The sequence below is a fragment of the Lutjanus erythropterus genome, chromosome 15, assembly GCF_056507025.1.
Source record: "Lutjanus erythropterus isolate fLutEry1 chromosome 15, fLutEry1.hap2, whole genome shotgun sequence".
Classification (NCBI taxonomy): Eukaryota; Metazoa; Chordata; class Actinopteri; order Lutjaniformes; family Lutjanidae; genus Lutjanus; species Lutjanus erythropterus.
In genome coordinates, this window is record NC_139331.1 from 33,282,823 (window position 1) to 33,302,910 (window position 20,088).

At 40.0% G+C, this 20,088-nt stretch overlaps 2 protein-coding genes and 4 non-coding genes across 7 annotated transcripts; 1 reads left to right on the top strand and 5 right to left on the bottom strand.

Moving 5' to 3' along the window:
• Positions 1-648: 648 nt before the first annotated feature.
• Positions 649-7,339, bottom strand: rps7 (ribosomal protein S7). The gene is made up of 7 exons (XM_084736919.1): positions 7,270-7,339; positions 6,491-6,576; positions 5,452-5,523; positions 4,731-4,874; positions 3,632-3,696; positions 1,956-2,106; positions 649-760 (listed from the first exon to the last, which is right to left on the bottom strand). Exons 2-7 carry the CDS (start codon positions 6,563-6,565, stop codon positions 683-685), a joined length of 585 nt encoding a protein of 194 aa, XP_084593045.1. The 5' UTR covers positions 6,566-6,576; positions 7,270-7,339; the 3' UTR covers positions 649-682.
• LOC146314737 (small nucleolar RNA SNORA73 family) lies at positions 1,602-1,821 on the bottom strand. Its single transcript, XR_014771991.1, has one exon. It is a non-coding gene; the product is annotated as a small nucleolar RNA SNORA73 family (small nucleolar RNA).
• LOC146314738 (small nucleolar RNA SNORA73 family) lies at positions 2,566-2,786 on the bottom strand. Its single transcript, XR_014771992.1, has one exon. It is a non-coding gene; the product is annotated as a small nucleolar RNA SNORA73 family (small nucleolar RNA).
• LOC146314739 (small nucleolar RNA SNORA73 family) lies at positions 3,968-4,187 on the bottom strand. The gene has a single exon (XR_014771990.1). It is a non-coding gene; the product is annotated as a small nucleolar RNA SNORA73 family (small nucleolar RNA).
• Positions 5,084-5,303, bottom strand: LOC146314740 (small nucleolar RNA SNORA73 family). Its single transcript, XR_014771993.1, has one exon. It is a non-coding gene; the product is annotated as a small nucleolar RNA SNORA73 family (small nucleolar RNA).
• A 141-nt stretch (positions 7,340-7,480) lies between the features above and the next one.
• rnaseh1 (ribonuclease H1) lies at positions 7,481-12,914 on the top strand. 2 transcript variants are annotated; one of them, XM_084736918.1, is made up of 9 exons: positions 7,482-7,649; positions 7,829-7,930; positions 8,330-8,454; positions 8,921-9,100; positions 9,354-9,453; positions 9,571-9,625; positions 10,897-10,981; positions 11,130-11,254; positions 12,634-12,914. In XM_084736918.1, the coding sequence occupies exons 2-9, from the start codon at positions 7,866-7,868 to the stop codon at positions 12,748-12,750; spliced, it is 852 nt and encodes a 283-aa protein (XP_084593044.1). In that variant the 5' UTR covers positions 7,482-7,649; positions 7,829-7,865; the 3' UTR covers positions 12,751-12,914. The 2 variants fall into 2 exon arrangements, with proteins under 2 accessions (XP_084593043.1, XP_084593044.1); XM_084736917.1 differs by having other exon boundaries at positions 7,481-7,930.
• Positions 12,915-20,088: the final 7,174 nt, after the last annotated feature.

The following is a 20,088-nucleotide window of genomic DNA, read 5'->3' on the forward strand; positions in this document are numbered from 1 at the left end:
GCTACTTTTTTACTTTTACTCCACTACAGTTTGGAGGCAAATATTCTACTTTTTATGCCACTACATTTTTTGACAGCTTTAGTTACTACACTCTAATATTTTGTTGGACTGCCTTTAGCTCTGATTACGGCGCTCATTTGCTATTTGTTCGATAAGCTTATGCAACGTCACACCATTTATTTCTGTCCAGAGGCGCATTAATTTTTCACAAAGATCTTGTATTGATGATGGGAGAGTCGGACCGCTGCGTAAAGTCTTCTCCAGAACATCCCAAAGATTCTCAGTGGGGTTCAGGTCTGGACTCTGTGGTGGACAATAGATGTGTGAAAATGATGTCTCATGCTCCCTGAGACCTCAGTTATGCTCCCTGAAGCCTTTTTTCCTGATTAGCTTCACTGAAATGGTTTTCTTAACACCTGTTTAGTCCCAACCCCTTCAGTGCTCTTACTTTCACTATTAAACAACTGTAAGTTCTACTGTTGATTTGATTTCACAAAACATTCAAGTCATCTCTGATCACTATCATGCAAAAAAATGTTTCAGACCACATTTCTTCCTTGAAGATGATGGTTCACCTCTAACATTCCAGGTTTTAATGTGTTGGACAAGATTTTCTGTGCAGGAAATTAAAGAGAGCCACCAACAGTCTTGACAGTAAACAAATTTATTTTGTTATCTGCATTTACAGCTGGAATTCTGGGAATTCAAACACGACGTCTTTGCCTGTGAGCTTCTTGTAGACACCAGAGAAGGTCTCCACCTGAAAGACAACAGCCGACACGTTAACCACAACATCACATCAGTTTTATTCACAGTCTACCAGCATTAACAAGGGTTCAACTGATTTGATGGACCTCAAACTATTTTTCATAATTGACACAGGGTTCATTTAAAAAAACTGATGTTCAATTCCTCTTGACATGATCAGAAATGTGCAAATTTGATCACACGTGTATTACTGAGGTTTATTAAAGTCCTGAACACCCACACAGGTCTTTTAAATTAATCTGGCTGATTAGATCTGTTCTCAGGACTGTGAGAACGTGTAGACTGATAGACATCTTTGAGTCTCCTGTTAACGTGAGACAAAACACCTTTATTGTCCTTATTGGTGGGTGAGCTTTGTGACCCAATCAATTCCCATCAAAGCTTCAACCAGAGCAGAGGTCTAATCAGCTGGAATAATTGAAAACACCTATGTGGGCATTCAGAGCCTTTAAATGTGGTGTGTTGTACTAAACTACATTTTATTGAGGTGTTTCCAAAAATTTGCCCCCCACGAGTAAGTAAATGGGGGACAAAAACTTAGAAACATGTCTGAATATAATGCAGTCCAACACAGCACTAACCATGAACTAAATGCTAAAACAATTCTTAAAAAATCCCCTCTGATGGTGTCAACAAAAACTGAACCCTAAGGAAAAACAGCAGGCGTACCTTAAAAAAAAAAAAAAAAAAAAAAAAAAAAAAGTAGTGACAATTGAGTGTATCAGTTAAGTAAAACTACTGCTCGTACAGAAATCAGTTGAACCCCAGTAACACCGGACCATTGGTTTGAATTCACCCTCAGTGAGACGTAGATCATCACTGAGGTGAACACAGTTTGTGCACTGCATGGTTTAGCTCCCCAGTAACGGCCCCAAAAGGACTCTGGGAAGATGTAGGAATATGCAGGACGCCCGTCCTCACCAGCCAGCGGCCGGGGACAGAGCTTTGTCTCCGACGATGTGGAACGGGACTGTACGTCTCGGCTCAAAAGCTACGCTCCCATACGCCACGAGGACAGAGCCAGGAGAGCAACTCGCTGGATGTCCACGTCGGATAAAAACTATCAGCCAATGACTGCATAGAGTATACTGTGACTCAGTGTTCTTATGTTTTACTGACCAAATAATTGAGAAAATAATCTGAACATGACACATATTTCCCCCCTATTTTCTTTTAAATCGACTTACTTTGTGTTCCACGTTGTTCTGCTGAGCCTTGTCCAGATGGACCTTGATGAGCTTGCTGCTGTCCATTTTGATTCTGATCCTCTTACCCACGATCTCACTAGGGAACACCAGGTCCTCCAAGATAGCGTCATGGACCGCAGTCAGAGTACGGCTGAGGGAGGAATCAAAGAAATCACATTAATACCCAACAATCATGGAGTGCTAACACAAAGCTCATGGCTCTGAGTTTACATAACCAGAAATTAAACAATTTATCGATTAATTGATAAACTGATAACCATGAACTTAATCTGCATATATTCTGATTATTCACCGAGTCATTCATCTAGCAAACAATGCAAAACATTTCCCAGTTATATCCTCTAAATTGTGACAATTTGCTACTACTCCATCACTGTAAATTAAATAACTTGCTCTGTATGACAAACAGTCTAAAAGCCTGACATCTGCAAACATCACCTCAGGCTTTAAATTATGATGTGCAGATTTTTCAGACATTTTAAAGACCCATACATCAGTTGGAAAAAGCTAATATATTAACTATAAATATAAAAACAAATTTCACTTTGCTTTGGGGTTTCAAAGGCCTGATAAAAGTTGTACAAAAAGATGTTGTGCACTGCATGGTTTAGCTCCCCAGTAACGGTCCCGTGAAGGACTCTGGGAAGATGTAGGAATATGCAGGACGCCCGTCCTCACCAGCCAGCGGCCGGGGACAGAGCTTTGTCTCCGACGATGTGGAACGGGACTGTACGTCTCAGCTCAAAAGCTACGCTCCCATACGCCACGAGGACAGAGCCAGGAGAGCAACTCGCTGGATGTCCACGTCGGATAAAAACTGTGTTTACACTTTACATGATCATCACTACAACTCCTGGGGGTTTGAAAATTGGTATTTTACACTAATCTGATATTTTATAGACCAAACAGTCAACTGACATAAAACACTGCAGTTTAATCAATGAAGATAAATGCTAGCATAGCTCAAATTGTTTGTGCAACAAGATTTTACCTCAAAAATTTGCCAATCAATCAAACATGGAGATTTAGTCACTCTCCATTCAGGATGGCCACATGAAAATCTGACTAATTTGTAAGCAATGTACAATAACAAAATTATAGTCTAATTAATCTGTTTGACAAATCAGGTTACATCATGACGACTGTTTTTGTAATCACTCAATTTGTTACAAAAAAAAAATTGTCCTACAATTTCTGACAGCTTAGACACATTTCAACTGAACCTAATATCATTTACAGTCAAAATTTCCTCACAAATCGCTGTAATTGCTTTATTTAAATCACTTGTTTTAGCTGCACAGCAATCCAAAACCCCAAATGTGATCAGGTGATCATCACAAACTACAACTAAAATCAGCAAATATTCACTCAAGATGGAAGCAGCAATTTTCTGGAACAATGACTTCAAATATTTTCTCATTTATTTATCAACCCTGCGTTTTGCGTGAATTATCTAATGACACAACTACAGATTTCATTTCACTCAATAAGGGTTCTAAAATTTTAATCACTAAATTATTCTATACCAGTAAGAAATAAGAACAAAGGTGCATTTTCATCCTGACCATCATTCCAAATAAACTCGTGGTTATTTTCAGGGTCCAACAAGAATAAGTCTCACCCTGTGTGACACTGAACTCAGAATTCCTACTCACCTCCTGGGACGCTTCTGCTTATTCTTTGCGCGGCTTTTCCTGGTGGGCTTGGGCAGAATTCTCCTCTGAAAAATCAAAGTTGTCTGATTAATCTCCAAACAGGATTTGAAAACATTTAAACAGTTTTTAACTCAAATAATTCAAGAAAATAAAAAGCATGACCCAAATGAATCAGGGTCAGACTGATATTCTGGGCCAATACAGGATACTATCATATACAGAATTTTTTTTAGTCAATTTCCTATTATCCAAACGGTCTGATTTCAAACTATCATGAACAATAGACAATCAATATCTGACTTAAAACACCCATATCAGTCAAACCCTGATTACAAATAATGTGCACTGCATGGTTTAGCTCCCCAGTAACGGTCCCGGGAAGGACTCTGGGAAGATGTAGGAATATGCAGGACGCCCGTCCTCACCAGCCAGCGGCCGGGGACAGAGCTTGCTCTCCGACATTGTGGAACGGGACTGTACGTCTCAGCTCAGAGCTACGCTCCCATACGCCACGAGGACAGAGCCAGGAGAGCAACTCGCTGGATATCCATGTCGGACAAATACAGTCAAAACAGAATAGACAGATGACTTCTCCCTTAATCTTTCTGGTAGCAGGTTGAGGCAGAGGTCTGTTTGCATTTGCATCAGATAATTATCTTCCAAGTTACTGACTTTTGAGCTTGTGACAGAGTTTTTAGATAATTCCAGACAATTCAACATGTTTTAGAGCACAAGTGGGACTAATTTCTCAGAACGTTCCGCTTAAATATTACAATATTAGAAAATGTCCTCATTTGATTGATCATGAGGCAGACTTTTTTATTAAACTAAAATGGCTTAACTAACTAGAACAGAAATTTGAACTCTTAATAAGTTGTGAATTTGTAGTAAACAGTGGACGAAGCGCTCTAATACAGACATGGTCCTCACACCGGAACACAAGAAGAAATGCAACTGCATCCCAAAAAATCCAGATTACGCTCTTGCAAACCTTAAGGCACAACATCAGGAAGGTGACCAACCTTCAACTAATGCATAAATCACATGTGGACTGGGCAGGAACCCCACGCAGCCCTGCAGTATCCATCAACCTCCTCACCTGTGCAATGAAGACCACGTGCTTTCCGCTGAACTTCTTCTCCAGCTCCCTCACCAGACGCACCTGAATCTTCTGGAAGGACTTCAGCTGAGGAACGGGAACGAAGATGATGATGGCTTTCCTGCTGCCACCAACCTCGATTTCCTACAAACAAAACAAAAGCAGATTTATAGCCAGATGAAAGATACACAAAATCTGATTACAAACCAGTGAAGAAAGCCAGAGTGATTTCAGGATTTACCAGCTACAGTTAAAAGTTACAATAAGTTAATTTTACTGTTAACAATTAAGCTTGAATTACTGCATAAACATGTTAAAACAAATACTGCTATTTCAATCAAGCGCTGATATCACAATGTGCACTGCATGGTTTAGCTCCCCAGTAATGGCCCCATAGGGACTCTGGGAAGATGTAGGAATATGCAGGACGCCCGTCCTCACCAGCCAGCGGCCGGGGACAGGGCTTTGTCTCCGACGATGTGGAACGGGACTGTACGTCTCGGCTCAAAAGCTACGCTCCCATACGCCACGAGGACAGAGCCAGGAGAGTAACTCGCTGGATATCCACGTCGGACCAGATTTCCATTTTAGATCTCAAAATAAAGTGACTGACAGCGAATTAATTGTGAAGATAATTAGCTCTTGATGAAATTAATATAAAGCAGAACCAAGAGCTAGGATGAGCAGAAATGCTTCAGCAGTAAGATTCCTGTACACCTACTTTTGCTGCAGTGATGTTCAGCTCTCTCAGCTGAGCCTTCAGGTCGGAGTTCATCTCCAGCTCGAGCAGAGCCTGCAGGGAGAAAAGTAACACAGGGTTCCTTAAACTTTTCCAAAGTAAAATTCAAGCACTTTAAAAAAAATATTCAAGGTGCACTTTTAAGCTTTTCTAGCACTTTACAGCTGTGGGACATTACACTTTTATATACTCAAAATGATTTCACTTCTTCATATTAAATCAGATATTGTGCTCTAAAGAACTAAAATTATGCTCAGTCATAGCATTCTACTGAAGGGTGGCAAATTAAAGACAAAATGAACAATGCTGCATGTATCACCTGTCTAGAGTTAGCATCTTATATTACCTGGCTGAGTTAATGACTTGTTTTATTTCTTTATCTAAAATGCAGTAGTCTGGTTGCAATTTTCAACAAAGTAATACAACTACAATTTCGAGCACTGTACAACCCTTAGTAACAAGCAACCTGGAATACCTGTTTTTGCAGTTTTCTGACACATTTACATCCACTGCAATTATCCATATCATTTGGTTGGACAGTGTCTAAACAATTTAGTTCATGTCTGCTTACATGCAACCAAGCAAAACCTTTTTCCTGCTCAGACAGTGATAAGGTCAGTCACTGAGTCCAGTGATTTTTTTTTCTCTTTTCTTGAAAACAGTACCACCCAAAAGACAAACTAATGTTCAGAAATTTATGTTTCTCTCCAGTATCGAACTTTAAACTACTCAGCTGACCCTTTGCAAACACTTAATGACATTCTACGTTTAGTCAAGATGACACTCCTAAGGCAAGAGTATCAGTTATGTGGTCTCAAGTGTTTCTGAATAATGTTTAGACATTAGAATTATAATGTCTATAACAACTCAATATGACTAACAGCAAATTACCTTGAGCACTGGTTATTGATGTACTGTTAACTACAATTACCTAAACATGTTAAGTCATTCTACACGCAACATGCTGTTTAGGAAAAAATACATACAAGTAAAATAAACATGATCTGAATCGTCGTCTTACCTGGGAGATCCCAGACTCAAACTCGTCTGGCTTTTCGCCATTAGGCTTCACTATTTTGGCGCTGGTACTGAACATGGCCTTTGTCTCTGCAGAACAGACAATACAGAGATATTAGGATTAGAAAAAGAGGTCCCTTAACACACTGGACATGTACCGTAGAGGAGCTCCTACAAACCAGCATGTAACGTTACTTCGCTATGCTAAAGGCTAACCGGGAGCATAGGCTGCTCCAGGAGGAGAAACGGTGTGGAAAACAGTTTAGGACAAACTAACACAAAACTACAGCCACGATGCAAAGAAAACTTGAATCTCAGCCCATAAAGAAACTACAAGTTAGCTAAAACAAGTAAGACGTAGAGCTAAGTTAGAGGGAATGCTAGCCAGCTAACAATTTAGCCGGCTGTCACTCGTTCCTGCCACAACTTCGCTGGGTTTTGTGGCAAACTGTAGCAACTAGTTTTCTTCATATGAAACGATTCAACGACCCACACATAGCGCTTCATGTATCCAGTCTACCACCTTCTCAGGTTGCTCCTGTACCCGCTATCTGAACACATGCACGGCCTGCTAACTACTCCCTATTACATGAACCCAATCACCAGAGCTCCTCTACTACGGTAGATTTTAAGATATAAAACAGCCATCCACCCCTACAAACCACATAATCTAAGGTATCAGAGACTTAAGGTGCTTTACGATGGGTGAAAACGCAAATAAAACGACATTAAGGCACATTTTGGAACAGAAAACCCACTCCAGTGAAAAATAGCACGACTAACCTCTGTCAACGACGGCCAAGGAAGAGGCCGGAACATCGCGAGAGTTCTACTAATCTAATCCGAGTGAGGCATGCTGCTATCGCGAGAGTTCTGAGTCCACGCTGGGAGTGATAAAAACATCGCGAGATTTTCTGAGAATACGGGCGGAAGTGAATTTGTGTGCTTGTTAACGGATGTCAACATTACTTGTGGATTTCTTCGTTTGGAGCGCTTTACAGCGTTTAAACATACGTTTAATTTCGAACATGTAAGACTATACGAGAGTTTATACTGTTGCCATATTTATTCGGGATACTTTTTTGGCGTTTATGTTTCTTTTGTTCTTCATAGAAATTAAACTGGCTAGCTAATAGCTGGGTCTGAAATCCTTTACTCTCTGTGTACGTATGTCGTGCTGCTGAATTTTCACCATAGTTTTTCATTTTCTTAGCAAAACACTCTTTTGCCAGTCGGATTTAATGATATTTCACTGTGTCTGAGTCAACGTCACGATGTCAGCCGCCCTCAGTGTCACGGCAGGCTAACAGACAGTGATGTTTAGACTGACTGGTCTTTTCAGAGTAGCACGCAGGACCGTTTGCAGCGCCGCAGACGACATGGCGAAGGGCAAGTTTTTCTACGCAGTAAAGAAAGGATTCAAACCAGGAGTGTACACTTCATGGTGAGACTGTTAACATCTTCATGTCAGCACATCTGTTTGTACGAAAATAACAGTCTTTGATTCCTATAAGTGCATTTCCATTGCTATAGTGGTACCTGGAGATGAGGGTTATACCCTTAAAGGACCCTTAACCCGCAACGCCCTGTGTTATAAAAAGTACCATGTAAGACTATTCTTATGTATATAATTAATCAAAAAAAAAAAAAAAAAACTGAATGATGTGCAACAGAACAGATTTAAAAGTGGGTATGCAATGCTGACTGAGGAATAAGTGGGCCCTGCACAACATCTTTTCCTTTAGTGAAAGGAGCTACATGGCAAATTCCATCCAGATAATCAAGAATAATGTTAAAATTTCTTGAGCAAATCATTGATCATGTGTTTTTCCCTGTGATTTAGGGATGAATGTAAGAGCCAGGTGGACAAATTTCCATCTGCTTCTTTCAAGAAGTTTGCATCGGAGAGAGACGCCTGGGCATTTGTCAGAGGAGTTGAACTTAATGCACCTCCGGATGTGAAGAAAGGTACGCTGGTCCAGAGCAATGTGAAGCTTGGAAAGTTTTGGTCATTTATTCAGCTTTATTGTCAGTATGGGAAACACTTGACTGAATTTCTCCTGATTCAGGACTTTGTACTGCACATCATGACCCTGCATGGACATTTGTTTTGTGTTACTTGTGTTAATTAGCACCCACTTGATGTAATTTTTTCCAGCTCATAGGTTGCTAAGAAGATTTCCTACCATCTGGCGAATTAGTACTTTAAGCATTTTTCCTTGAGTAGATTTTATAAGTGGATCTGTGACTGGAATATCCAAGTTCTGTGATGCCATGCCATGAAGGATATTGGCATGTAGTACGGTTTTGGATCAGGGCTAAAGACCTCTATAAAATCATTAAAATGAGATGGGTAAAAACTCTAAAATGGCATTTTGAAAACCATGTCTTTCAGATTAAAAAAAACAAGACAGTTTATGTTCTTGATTTTCAGTGTCTAAGATTGTAGAGTCAAACGTCAATCTGCTTCCCAAAAGAGGCCCGGAGCCTCTGGAGTACATCCCTCTTGGCAAGAAGAGATGTCACTCAGAACACGAGGAGAAGTCGCCTCCCAAACGAGTCAAACAGTCAGAAAGTTCGTCCTCGGAAAGCGCAGACGGATTCACATACATGGGTAAGATTTCTGTGGTAAAAAGATAAATGTGACATGGTGACGTGGAGCTTTCACTCAGTTCTCTGTTCAACATGAGTAGAAATTTTGGCATTCTTGATTTAAAAATGTGAGTAGATGATTTGTAAATTTTTTTTAAGCTACTAGTTAACACATACAGTGCTTTGTAAAATTTCAAATGGAGAAAATGGTTTAAGTCCAGCAGGGTTTTGAGTGTCAGTTCAACATCACTCAGGTATGTTATCCCTCTTTCCAGGTGATGCTGTGGTTGTTTACACTGACGGCTGCTGCTCAGCCAATGGAAAGCTGGGCGCCCGAGCTGGCATCGGAGTGTACTGGGGCCATAACCACCCACTGTGAGAAAACACAGTAGACAGGCACCTTAGACCATTGACTGAGTTTTAGTTTCATTTAAATGATTATTGTTTATTTTTATTAAATTATCTATCACATTTATCACTGTTTTTCTGCAGAAATGTTTCAGAGCGACTGCAGGGAAGACAAACCAATCAGCGTGCAGAACTACAGGTACCTCTCACCTCAAGTGCTTCAGTTTTACAACCATAATGTTAATTTCTGCTGTGAGCACAAATTATTTTACATGACGAATAACAGTTTTTATTCTTATTCAAACAGATTCCTTCATCATACCCATGACTTTGACAGTAGAACTTATTATAGGGTTTTATATCATATTGTAGCTTCTCACTAGTTTTCCTTATGTATTCCATTACGACCAATAAAAGTTTGGTAGAAGTATGTATGTTTTGACATCAACCCCGAACCCCTTCCAAACACATTTTTTATGTGATCTGATAGTTGTGTGGGAGTTTCCGTTTGAAAAACCTGGAAAAGAACACAGATGAAGTTGACTTTTAAGAACCATTCTGAAGGATATAATGTCCTTTAAGTACTTGGTATAATATTTCTAACATTTATAAAATTAAGATGTATTAAATTATAAGCATAAGGTCGTGGTCTTATTATAAACAATTCAAACCAGTGTGTCTGTGGGTCCTTCAGATCTTACAATGTTTCAGACTTTTTTTTTTTTTTTTGCAAAAATTAGACCTTAAAAATAATTTTACTGTTCAAAATTTGAATTTGTGAAAGTTTAAATTTAACACAAGCTCTTTGTTCATTTTATGTGTTTTTTATGTGGAATACTTTGTGCATGTGATTTCTTTGTTGTAAAGCTTTTTGAGCTTGTATGAAAGCTGCTGTACAAATAAAGTTTATTATTATTATTGTTATTAAATTTAGACATTTTGGTTGCCAGCAGAGTACAAAGCCAGCCTGATGCTTCCCTTCATTATAAACGTAAAGAAAATGACCTTTATCCTGAGTGGCTGCACTGCTCTGTTTTAGAGAGGTCCTGTTCTAGATAAACTAAACTCACTGTGCACTGAACTGTCCTACTGACCTGAAGAGAGAGATTCCCATGACCGTAACTGTATTTACCAAGATCTGAACAAGGAAAAAGTGTTGTTTAGATATATTGCATTGCTTAAAAACTTAACTATCTGTTCATCCTAAAGGACACAAGTCTCACAAATGAAACATTTACAAAGCTGACAACAGTAACTGTATGAATATGTGTTGCAGCTTTTAAATTGGTTCTTCTTTAAGTATTATAGTCACTCTGAATGTATAAAATTTGTTGTCAGAAACGTGTTACAAAGGTACACACCCCTGTAATTTTTTTTTTTTTTAGAAAGTACAGAACTTTTGGAAACTTTATTCAATACAGACACAACAGTGTGTTAACAGATGTGTGTGTGTTTTTGTGTATGAACCAGGCAGCCTGCAAAGCGCTGGAACAAGCCAAAGAGAAGAAGATAAAGAAGTTGGTTCTCTACACAGACAGCAAATTCACGATCAACGGTGAGTCACAGAAACAGATCAACATTTGTTAAAAAACAAGCCGGGTTTTCTGAACATCAGTCCAGCTAAGTGTAACTCTGATCAAAGCAGGGTTTTTGATTTTGAAATGAAGGTTTGGATCTGAGTGTCTGTGGTGTGTTTGCTGCAGGTGTGACCAGCTGGGTGAAAAACTGGAAGCTGAATAACTGGAGGCTGAAATCTGGAGGTCCGGTCACCAACAAAGAAGACTTTGTGAAGCTGGACAAACTGAACGCAGAGGTGGAGGTGGTCTGGGTAAATATCAGGCTGCATCATCAGTCGCTTCACCCTGAACTCAGTTCTTTGCTTCCTAATAGACAATTAATTCATTACAGACTCACTGACTTGCAGCCTTAAATTCTAACTGTCCAACTTGTGACGTATTGTTAGCCTCTTCTTGTGTGTATCCTGCTCCTGTTTCTTACATTTTCAGTATAACCTGAAGAGCAAAACATGGATTTTAAAAATCAGTATTACACTAATAAAGAAATTTAATTGTCAAAGACAAATAAGTCTATTCTATCAGTGCCTGTGATGAGTGACACTGTAAGAATTAAGTGTTATTTTACTAATTTGGAAGAAAAAGCAATGATTTTAGACTTATTGTTAGGTGATTTTCTGTCAGTTGTCATCCAGTACCGTATTTTTGCAGTCTAGCGCCCTCTGCTGTGAGGCGGTGACTTTGTGTAGTTTCCCTTTTGAAAGGAACACCAATCTCACAACACAAAAATGTCCACAAGGGGTGCTAGAGGCACAGGACATTCAGAATATTCAGACCAGGGAGTGTCAGTTACAGCTCTGGTGAACCAGTTAAGAACCGTGGTGCTTTTTAGTGAACCAGCCTGTGGTTACATCAGTTTTTGGTGGAACCACTGTAATCAAAGATGCATCATCTACAGAGGGCACAGCAGAATCCACAACAACCTGTAGAATACGACATGCTGACCTTGGCTCACACTTAAGGTCAAGGGATGTTCTTTTGGTTCCAGCTGTAAACCAACTTTTCAAGTTCTGAACCGATTTATTTACAGTGTAAATCACTATCAAACAGATTGTCTTTGTTTGAGAGATTTTAATTTGTTTTTGCAGTTAAATTTTAGACTGGTCCTTTGTTTGCTTTTGCTGTGTTGCTCATGTTCTTTATGTGTCAGACTTCACACCTCATGATGGTGGACATTCTTCATAAATTATGAGACAGTGGCATAGAAGGGGAGTTATGTGTCCTCTAAGAAAAATGGGCCAAGTCCGCTCAAACTGTCAGGGATGCAAATATAAGAAAGATTGCTGTTTTTTACTTGCAAGCATTATCATCGCCACACCGTTCAGCATCACCCTGTTGGGGTTTAGTTTGTAATTATGACCTGCTCACTGTACAGTATCCCACCTATTAGACAGCCACTTACAATAAGATTAATAATTTGACACGAAATATTGATTTTAAAATTATTTTGTTGGATTTAAAAATGATTTTATTGCTTCTGCTACATCCCCCAGGATCTGTGATCAGAACAGCGTCCATGAAGAGACAGAGGAGATGACAAATAAAAAGATAAAACTGGAGTTTTTAGCAGCAAATGCTTTGTCTTGAGATTAATTTTTAAGTTAAATGTTTTTGTCTCTTCATCTTCCTCCAGCTGCATATTCCAGGTCACGCCGGCTACAGAGGCAACGAGGAGGCCGACAGACTGTCAAGAGAAGGAGCAGCGAAGCCGTTTTGTCAGCAACAGGATGAAGACAACGATGCTGATTAAAAGATCTGCTGCAGGACTGTTCATGTGTGTTCTGCTTTTTCTCTCAGCAGCGTTTGTGACGACACAAAAACGCCACGGAGGGAGTCTCTGTTTGTCAACTTTTCTTTTAAATCTCTATTTTAATTTGTGTTTCTGCTCTGAATAAAACTGAGTTTCTGCTCCGACTGCCTGTTTTTGTGTTTTGTGACGCAGTGCGGAGGAGAGTCAGGATGAGAGACAGAAGGTGACTAAAGGAGCGAGGAGGAAAGCAGCACTGACAGGTGAGGAAGAGCAGGAAGGGTGAATAAGGGAATTGAAATTCAAAGAGAGATGGAAGGATGAGGAGAGTAGAAATCTCCAAGAAGAACAACAGGAGCAGTCAGAAAATATCTGCTGGTTTTAGTTTGAATGATTGAACTGTTTCAGTCTAGTTGTAATACAGTCGGCCGTCCAGCAGGAGGAGCTCCAGGTTACTGTTAGAGCTCAGACAAAGATAAAACGCACACTGAGACGGAGGGTTTATTTAAGGATCTGTGTGAATACTGATTGACACATTTGCTGCATATTGTTTCACACACATCATTGCTTTGGGAATATTGTTTGGAAATAAAGTTTATTTCAGGGAAATAATTGAAAGTGAAGGTGGATCAAATCCGGATCCACATTTTCTGTAACAAAATTAAAGTGGGAGACGTCTGCTCCCAGTTTGACAAGCAAACTGTAAACCAGTCCACATTATTATATCAAACAATATTGACCTTCAGTGTTTTGCTGGAGCCGTCTATATGGAATACTTACGCAGGCAGTCAGTTAATTTATTCTTATTTCCATGATGGCAATAAAGACTGAAAATGGGCAAATTAAAGCTCAAAACATTCTCATTATAAATAACAATTTATTGTGGATATTAACAGACTGGCCTCCTATCATCTCGTACCTGATAGGATGAAAACAGTCCCTCCATGTGGAGGCAGAGCAAACATTTTATTTTATTTATTAAGATCCCCCTTTAGCATCATCAAACAGAGGCTTTTCTCTCTGGGATCCAATCTCACACCACATTAACAGATAAAATAATGTTTATATTCATTCAACACCAGCTGACGACACACAAGACCAGACACACTGAAGAAATAATACCCCTGAATAAACAAAGGATTATACAGCAGAAAGCTCCACATTATAAGTAAGCAACATTTCTAAGTGTCTCATATGTCCCTAAAGCAGAGTTTCTGATGTTTCCTCTCAGGCAAGATGGAAACTAGAATAACATCCATGTCTGTCCAGACTCATTTAATGTATGTAGTGAAGACTTTGAACTAATTTAATAAAAGGTATTAGAGAGCTGAACGTTATGATGTCGCAGTGAAGTTGACCTTTGACCTTCTGGATATAAAATGTCATCACCTTATCATTTTATCCATGATATTTAAAATTTTGTCATAATTAGTGTGTGAATTCCACAGTTAAGGTTTGTCCACACCGAGAACTATAACGTATAAAAGTATCATAAAAATCGTGGATGGATGGAAGTGGATGAAGGAGGCCACGCCTTCATTCACTTGAGTAAGAATGATTTTCACAGCGATAGTTTTAGTTATTCCATCAAGCGCGGCACGTCTGCGCCACGGTTCTGATCCGTCCTCCGCAGGGCTGCAAGTCCCACCAGCAGCATTTCAGAAGCATTTCAGCAGCGGAGCTGTTTGCCCGCCTGATTATGTTACCTTGTTCAGGTTTTGAACTATATTCTCCTGCCTTTTCTGTGTCTGACTTCCTGCAGAGCAGAGCGGAGAGACGCTTCTGGGACACACCACTGCGCTGCTGGTGGAATCACAAGCATTGACATGGCACAGCCATAACGCGACACAGCCGCACCTGCTGGGATGGTCCTTTATGGCCAAAAACACATTTTGTGAGGTCACAGCGACCTTTAATTTTGACCTCGAAATTCTAATCAGTTCATCCTCAATAGATGGACGTTTGGACCAAATCAGAAGAAATTCCATCAAGGTGTTCTTGAGATATCGCACGTACTAGAATGGGACTGTACATGAGGTCACAGTGACTTTGACCTTTGACCTCTGACCACCAAAATCAAATCAATTCATCTTTGAGTCAAAGTGAACATTTGTACCGAGGAGGAAAAAACTCTGTCAAAGTGTTGAGATATGGTATATGATACCGTGGACGCCCTCATGTAATGTGATGCAGCCTTTTTTTGTACACTTCTACTGAAGCTACGTGAAAAAACGACACAAGAGAAATGTCTTAGAAAAATGTTAGATAGTTATTAAAAATATTTACTCCATGTCAACACAGGATACCTGCGTGTAGAGAGACAGCCTGACTTTGAGAATGACCGCATTAAGAATATTTAATCAACGCAATTTAATATTTATTACAGATGTTCAGCATATTATAGGATTTGATATAATACTTGACTGTATATTACAATTTATTATCCTTGTTTCCTGAATCACATCTTCAGGCAGATTCTTCCATACATTGCTCCGTACATTACAGCATTTTTCAGTACACCTGTTTGCAGTTTTGGCAAAATAAATGTACCTTTTCTAATTTGCCTAATGTGGTAATCATGTACACCTGAAATAAAAGTTTTGAAGCAAAGAAGTAATACAGTTGTTTACTGTGTTACATACAGTATGAATGTCTGGTGATGGATACAGTGGAAATCGAGGGATGGAAGTAGATTAATTTATGGCACAGAAAAGTAGTTGTGTGCGCATCTATTCCTATTTTTAGGTCAAGTGGAGGATAGTCGATTCTGTAAAGGAAAAATCCATCTGTATCTGCACACAGGCTTATATCTTTCAAACTTTTACAAGGAATATATAGGCTACAAAAAAAGAAAAAACTAAAAAAAAAAACCAATAAAATAGATTAAGTCCTGGCCCAGGATCTATAGATGGAGAGATGAGTGCCAAAGAATCCTTCAAACTGTAACAACCGAGCCCGGAGAAGTTGAAGAGAAGTTCTCTGAGGCTGAGGACAAAGAGGCCAAGATACCCGGAGAAGAGCTGCAGTATGTTAAAGTTGCTAAAAATCAATTTTTATTCATATAAATCTATTTTTAACACCGACATCGCCTTATACAGTTGTATAAACTTGTTAGGAACAGTTGCCCGTCAATACATCCAGCAGACAAACATTCATTCTTCTTTTAGTTCTGGTTTGATCGCCATTTTTCCCTCCGAGTTTAAACAATAATTGATCCACCAGCGGCTTCGTCTTTACAAATTCATGTTGTTCTGCTTTTTTCAACCTGACAGAACTTTATTTCACGATCTGGCGGAGTTTCCAAAGACACGACAGAACATGCAGGTGAAGTGTGCATCACTTCCTGTCTTTTCTTTTCCTTTCCTCCTATCCTCTTCCTCACCAACTCTTCTTCTTCTTCGTCTTCTTCATTACTTATTTGTCTGTTCTTCTTCATCACTTCCTCGCCATTTCTTCATCAGTTCTTCTACTTGTAACTTCTTTGTTGTCATCTCTTCATCGTCACATTTTCCTCTTCTTCTTCACTTACTTTGTTGTCACTTCTTTTTCATCACTTCTTCATTTTTTACACTTTTTTGTCATTACTTCTTCGTTGTCACTTATTCCTCTTCATTTTTGGTCACTTTTTGTTCGACACTACTTCTTCATCGTGACTTCTTCTCCTGTGTCACTTCTGTGTCGCTTCTTTCTCCTTGACCCTGCTTCTTCTTCTTCGTTACTTCGTCATTTCTTCTTCTTCTTCACTTCTTCTTTGTTGTCACTTTTTCTTCATCACCTCTTCATCATGACTTCTTCTCAGTCACTTCTTCATTTTTGTCACTGCTTCTTCATTGTCGCTTCTTCTTTGTTGCGACTTTTTCCTTGTCACTTCTTCTTCATCGTGACTAATTCATCACTACATCTTTGTTGTCACTTCTTTGTCACTTCTTCTTTGTCACTTCTTCATTTTCATCACTTCTTCTCTGTCTGTTCTTCGTCATCTGTCTTCTGTCACTTCTTCTTCATCATCACTTCTTCGTTGTCACTTCTCATCATGTTTTCTTCTTCTTCGTCACTTCTTTGTCACTTCTTTGTCATCACCTCTTCTCATCAGTTTTCTCCTCCTTTCCTACCTTCCTCACTTCTTGTTTACTTCCTCCTCTTTTACCTCTAGTCAGGGAGAGAAAGTAACTAAGTACACCTGACAGGTGTGACATATAAACATGCTGAGTAAACACCACGATTAATGCAGAGGTGTTCACAATAAAAGGCCACTCTAAAATGTGCAGTTTGACAATTTTAGACACTGAACTACGACTACTTCACATCGGGCTACAGATACCGTTTTTTTCCCTGGAGGCAGAGAAGTATTCACTAACACGGATTTTAACAAATTTGTGAACAAAATGTGAGGGGAATAAACTTTGTGTGCACAGAGGACGACCTTTTACTTCAATTCATGAAAAAAGGGAGAAAAAACTAAATAGCTGTGTTTATATTTTGTTGAAAGTACACATATATACTACATAAGACAGCAACATCAAACTTTTGAGTGCCAGACTTAAACTTGTAATGGAGTATTTTAACCCTGGTGTAGTACTTAAGTAAAGTATCTGAGTATTTCTTCCACCACTGCTTCTTGTCTCCTTCCCTCCAGCAGATCTTCTATATGTGTTCATAAAAAATTATTTGTATCTGCTGATGGAAACATAGAGAAAAAGAAATTAGCGCCTCACCCCTCCTCCCTTGCTCCCTTCCTCTTCTTCCTCCTCCTCCTCCTCCGTCCTCCTGCGGCCAGTCGATTGGTCGGTGTCGATGTTGGAAACAGCAGGACGGAGGCTCGGAGTTCCTCGCTCTGACCCCGACTGCTGCCTTCCGGCGAGCGTGGGGCGCCACGACCCCGCCGGAGGCAACCCAGTCTGAGAGAGAGCGCCTCTCGGAGGTCAAAGGTCATCTTGCAGCAGCTTCACCTCCTAGCTGGCTGAGCCTCGTTAGCACTCCTCCTCAACAAACACATTTCTCCTCAGCAGACGGAGCTCTGGCATTGGTCCACCGCTGCCCTGCTGGAGGGGAAGAAGACCGAGCAAACTGTAAAGAAACTTAACAAACCAGACATTAGAAACATCCTGCTCACACTTCACTAAGAGGCTTTGTCAATTTTTAGACCAGCAGTGTCTAAAATAAACCAGAATGTTCTGCCGGGGTTGAAGAACTCTCTGACACCAAAAAAAAAAATGTCTGACACCGAGCGGGGGATGTTCGCTAAAGTGCTCGCAGTTCTGATGGGGAAGAAAGAAAACTTCATGCAGACATTCAGCTGCTTGACAGAAAACAAACCCAGACTGCGCTGCTGTTGTAGCCAAGTCGCTTAAAGTCCAAGTCCAAGTTGAGTCCCACGAAGTTAGAGATTACATCAGAGTCTTGGTCATGTTTGGTCACTGAGGTCACATCTCAGCCGCTCTGCTCTTTCTGAGGTCGAGTCCAAGCTGATGAGCCGATATCTTACAGTTCCTGAGGTCACAGCTAAGTCATCAAGCTCATGTCCAAGTTGCTAAGGTCATGTCCGAGTTGCTGAAGTCATGTCCAAGTCGCTGAGGACCACGTCTGGGTATTCGAGGTCACATCTAACCAGCCAAGCTTGTGTCCAAAATGTCTCTGTCAAATGCCACTGAATTAACTTAGCACGTCCTATAAGTGTTATTTTTTCCATCCAACACTGTGTCACCAGGTCCTGCCCTACTGTGATGTGATTGGCTACGACTACTGTGGTTTCATTGGTTGTGAGTTCAAGTGCAATATGTAAGGAGGTTGAATAGATTAAACACAGACCTCTCACCCAGGAGACTGAGCTTCGTGTCCCATGTGACGCTAAATATCACTGTCAACTTTTTTTTTTTAGACTTAGTTGACTTACAACATCAACTCCAAAAGGTTGGGACACTGTGTAAAATGTAAATAAAAAGCAGAATGAAATGATTATTCAATTGAATACAATGGATGGGGTGAGGTTCATCACTTTGTGATAATCTGTGTGGGCAAATAGTTCAACAGTTTAAAAACAACGTTTCTCAACATAAAACTGCAGGAATTTATGAATTTAACATCTACAATCCATAATATCATTAAAAGATTCAGAGAATCCAGAGAAATATCTACATGTAAGAGGCAAGGCTGAAAACCATCATTGAATGTCTGTGACCTTTGACCCGTCAGGCAGCACTGCATTAAAAACTGCATTAAAAACCCACATCATCTTATAAAGGATACTACATTGGCTCGTTCTCAGTAAACACAGTTTGTCTCTGCATCTACAGATCTAAAGGTTTGGACTCTACCATGCAAAGAGAAAGACATATATCAACAACATCCAGAAACTCTGCAGACTTCTCTGAGGCCCGAGCTCATCTGAGATGGACTGACGCAAAGTGGAAAAGTGTGCTGTGGTTGACGAGTCCACATTTCAGACTGTTGTCAAAGATCATGGACGTCGTGTCCTCTGAGCTAAAGAGGAAAGTGAAGGCCCCATTAATGCTGAAAGGTATGTACAGGTTTTGGAGCAACGTCCCTGCTTATCTCTGCAAGGCATCGCCAAGACACATTCTGCACATGAGTTCAGGTACCAGACTGACCCGCCTGCAGTCCAGACCTGTCTCCCGTTGAAAATGTGTGGTGCATTACGAAGCACAAAATACGACAACAGAGACCCCGGACTGTTGAGCAGCTGAAGCAAGAGTGTACTGAGTGTTGTTAAAAGAAAATGTGTGTATCACTGTGGTAACCACGTCCCTGTCACAATGATTTGCAAATCATTGTATTCTGCTTTGATTTACATTTTACATTTTAATTTCAGTTTTAAGTTGCAGTTTAGGCACAAAAACTACCTGGGTAGGTTTAGGAAAAGATCATGGTAGACCCTGTCACAAAATGACTTTCTGTCAGTCACAAGCACACGTTGTCGAGGCAATCACTAGCTCACCTCTTGGCTAGTCTTTCCACCGCTCCAAAAATCACCAACTCTGGTTTGGTTGAAATGAAATGTATAATTCACCCTGTTAGATGTGAAAATATTCTGGCTCTGGATGCCGTTTCTCCATGCAGCTTCTCTGATTCAACCTCCTTTGTGCTCCTCTCCCAATATTTTCTAATCTAACGCTTTGAATTTAGAGTTTATTTTGACCAAGCCAGAGTTGGTGAGTTTTGGAACAGTGGAAAGACGAATCAAGATGTTTTGTTCTGTTTCTATCAGGTTTTTTATGATGACAAAATTACTGCTTCTGTAAGTACAGTCTGGTAAGCTTGATGGCAACAACAAAAACAATCTCTCCTGGGTGAAATTTTGTAGTCTCCTAGTCCAAAAATACT

Excerpts from the sequence above, each read along its gene's own strand:
- rnaseh1 (XM_084736917.1), top strand. The coding sequence starts at position 7,803 with ATGTTTAGACTGACTGGTCTTTTCAGAGTAGCACGCAGGACCGTTTGC. Across the intron at positions 7,931-8,329 it reads CCAGGAGTGTACACTTCATG|GGATGAATGTAAGAGCCAGG; the intron begins GTGAGACTGTTA and ends CCTGTGATTTAG. Across the intron at positions 8,455-8,920 it reads ACCTCCGGATGTGAAGAAAG|TGTCTAAGATTGTAGAGTCA; the intron begins GTACGCTGGTCC and ends CTTGATTTTCAG.
- rps7 (XM_084736919.1), bottom strand. The coding sequence starts at position 6,565 with ATGTTCAGTACCAGCGCCAAAATAGTGAAGCCTAATGGCGAAAAGCCA. Across the intron at positions 5,524-6,490 it reads TTGAGTCTGGGATCTCCCAG|GCTCTGCTCGAGCTGGAGAT; the intron begins GTAAGACGACGA and ends TTCTCCCTGCAG. Across the intron at positions 761-1,955 it reads AGAACAACGTGGAACACAAA|GTGGAGACCTTCTCTGGTGT; the intron begins GTAAGTCGATTT and ends GTTGTCTTTCAG.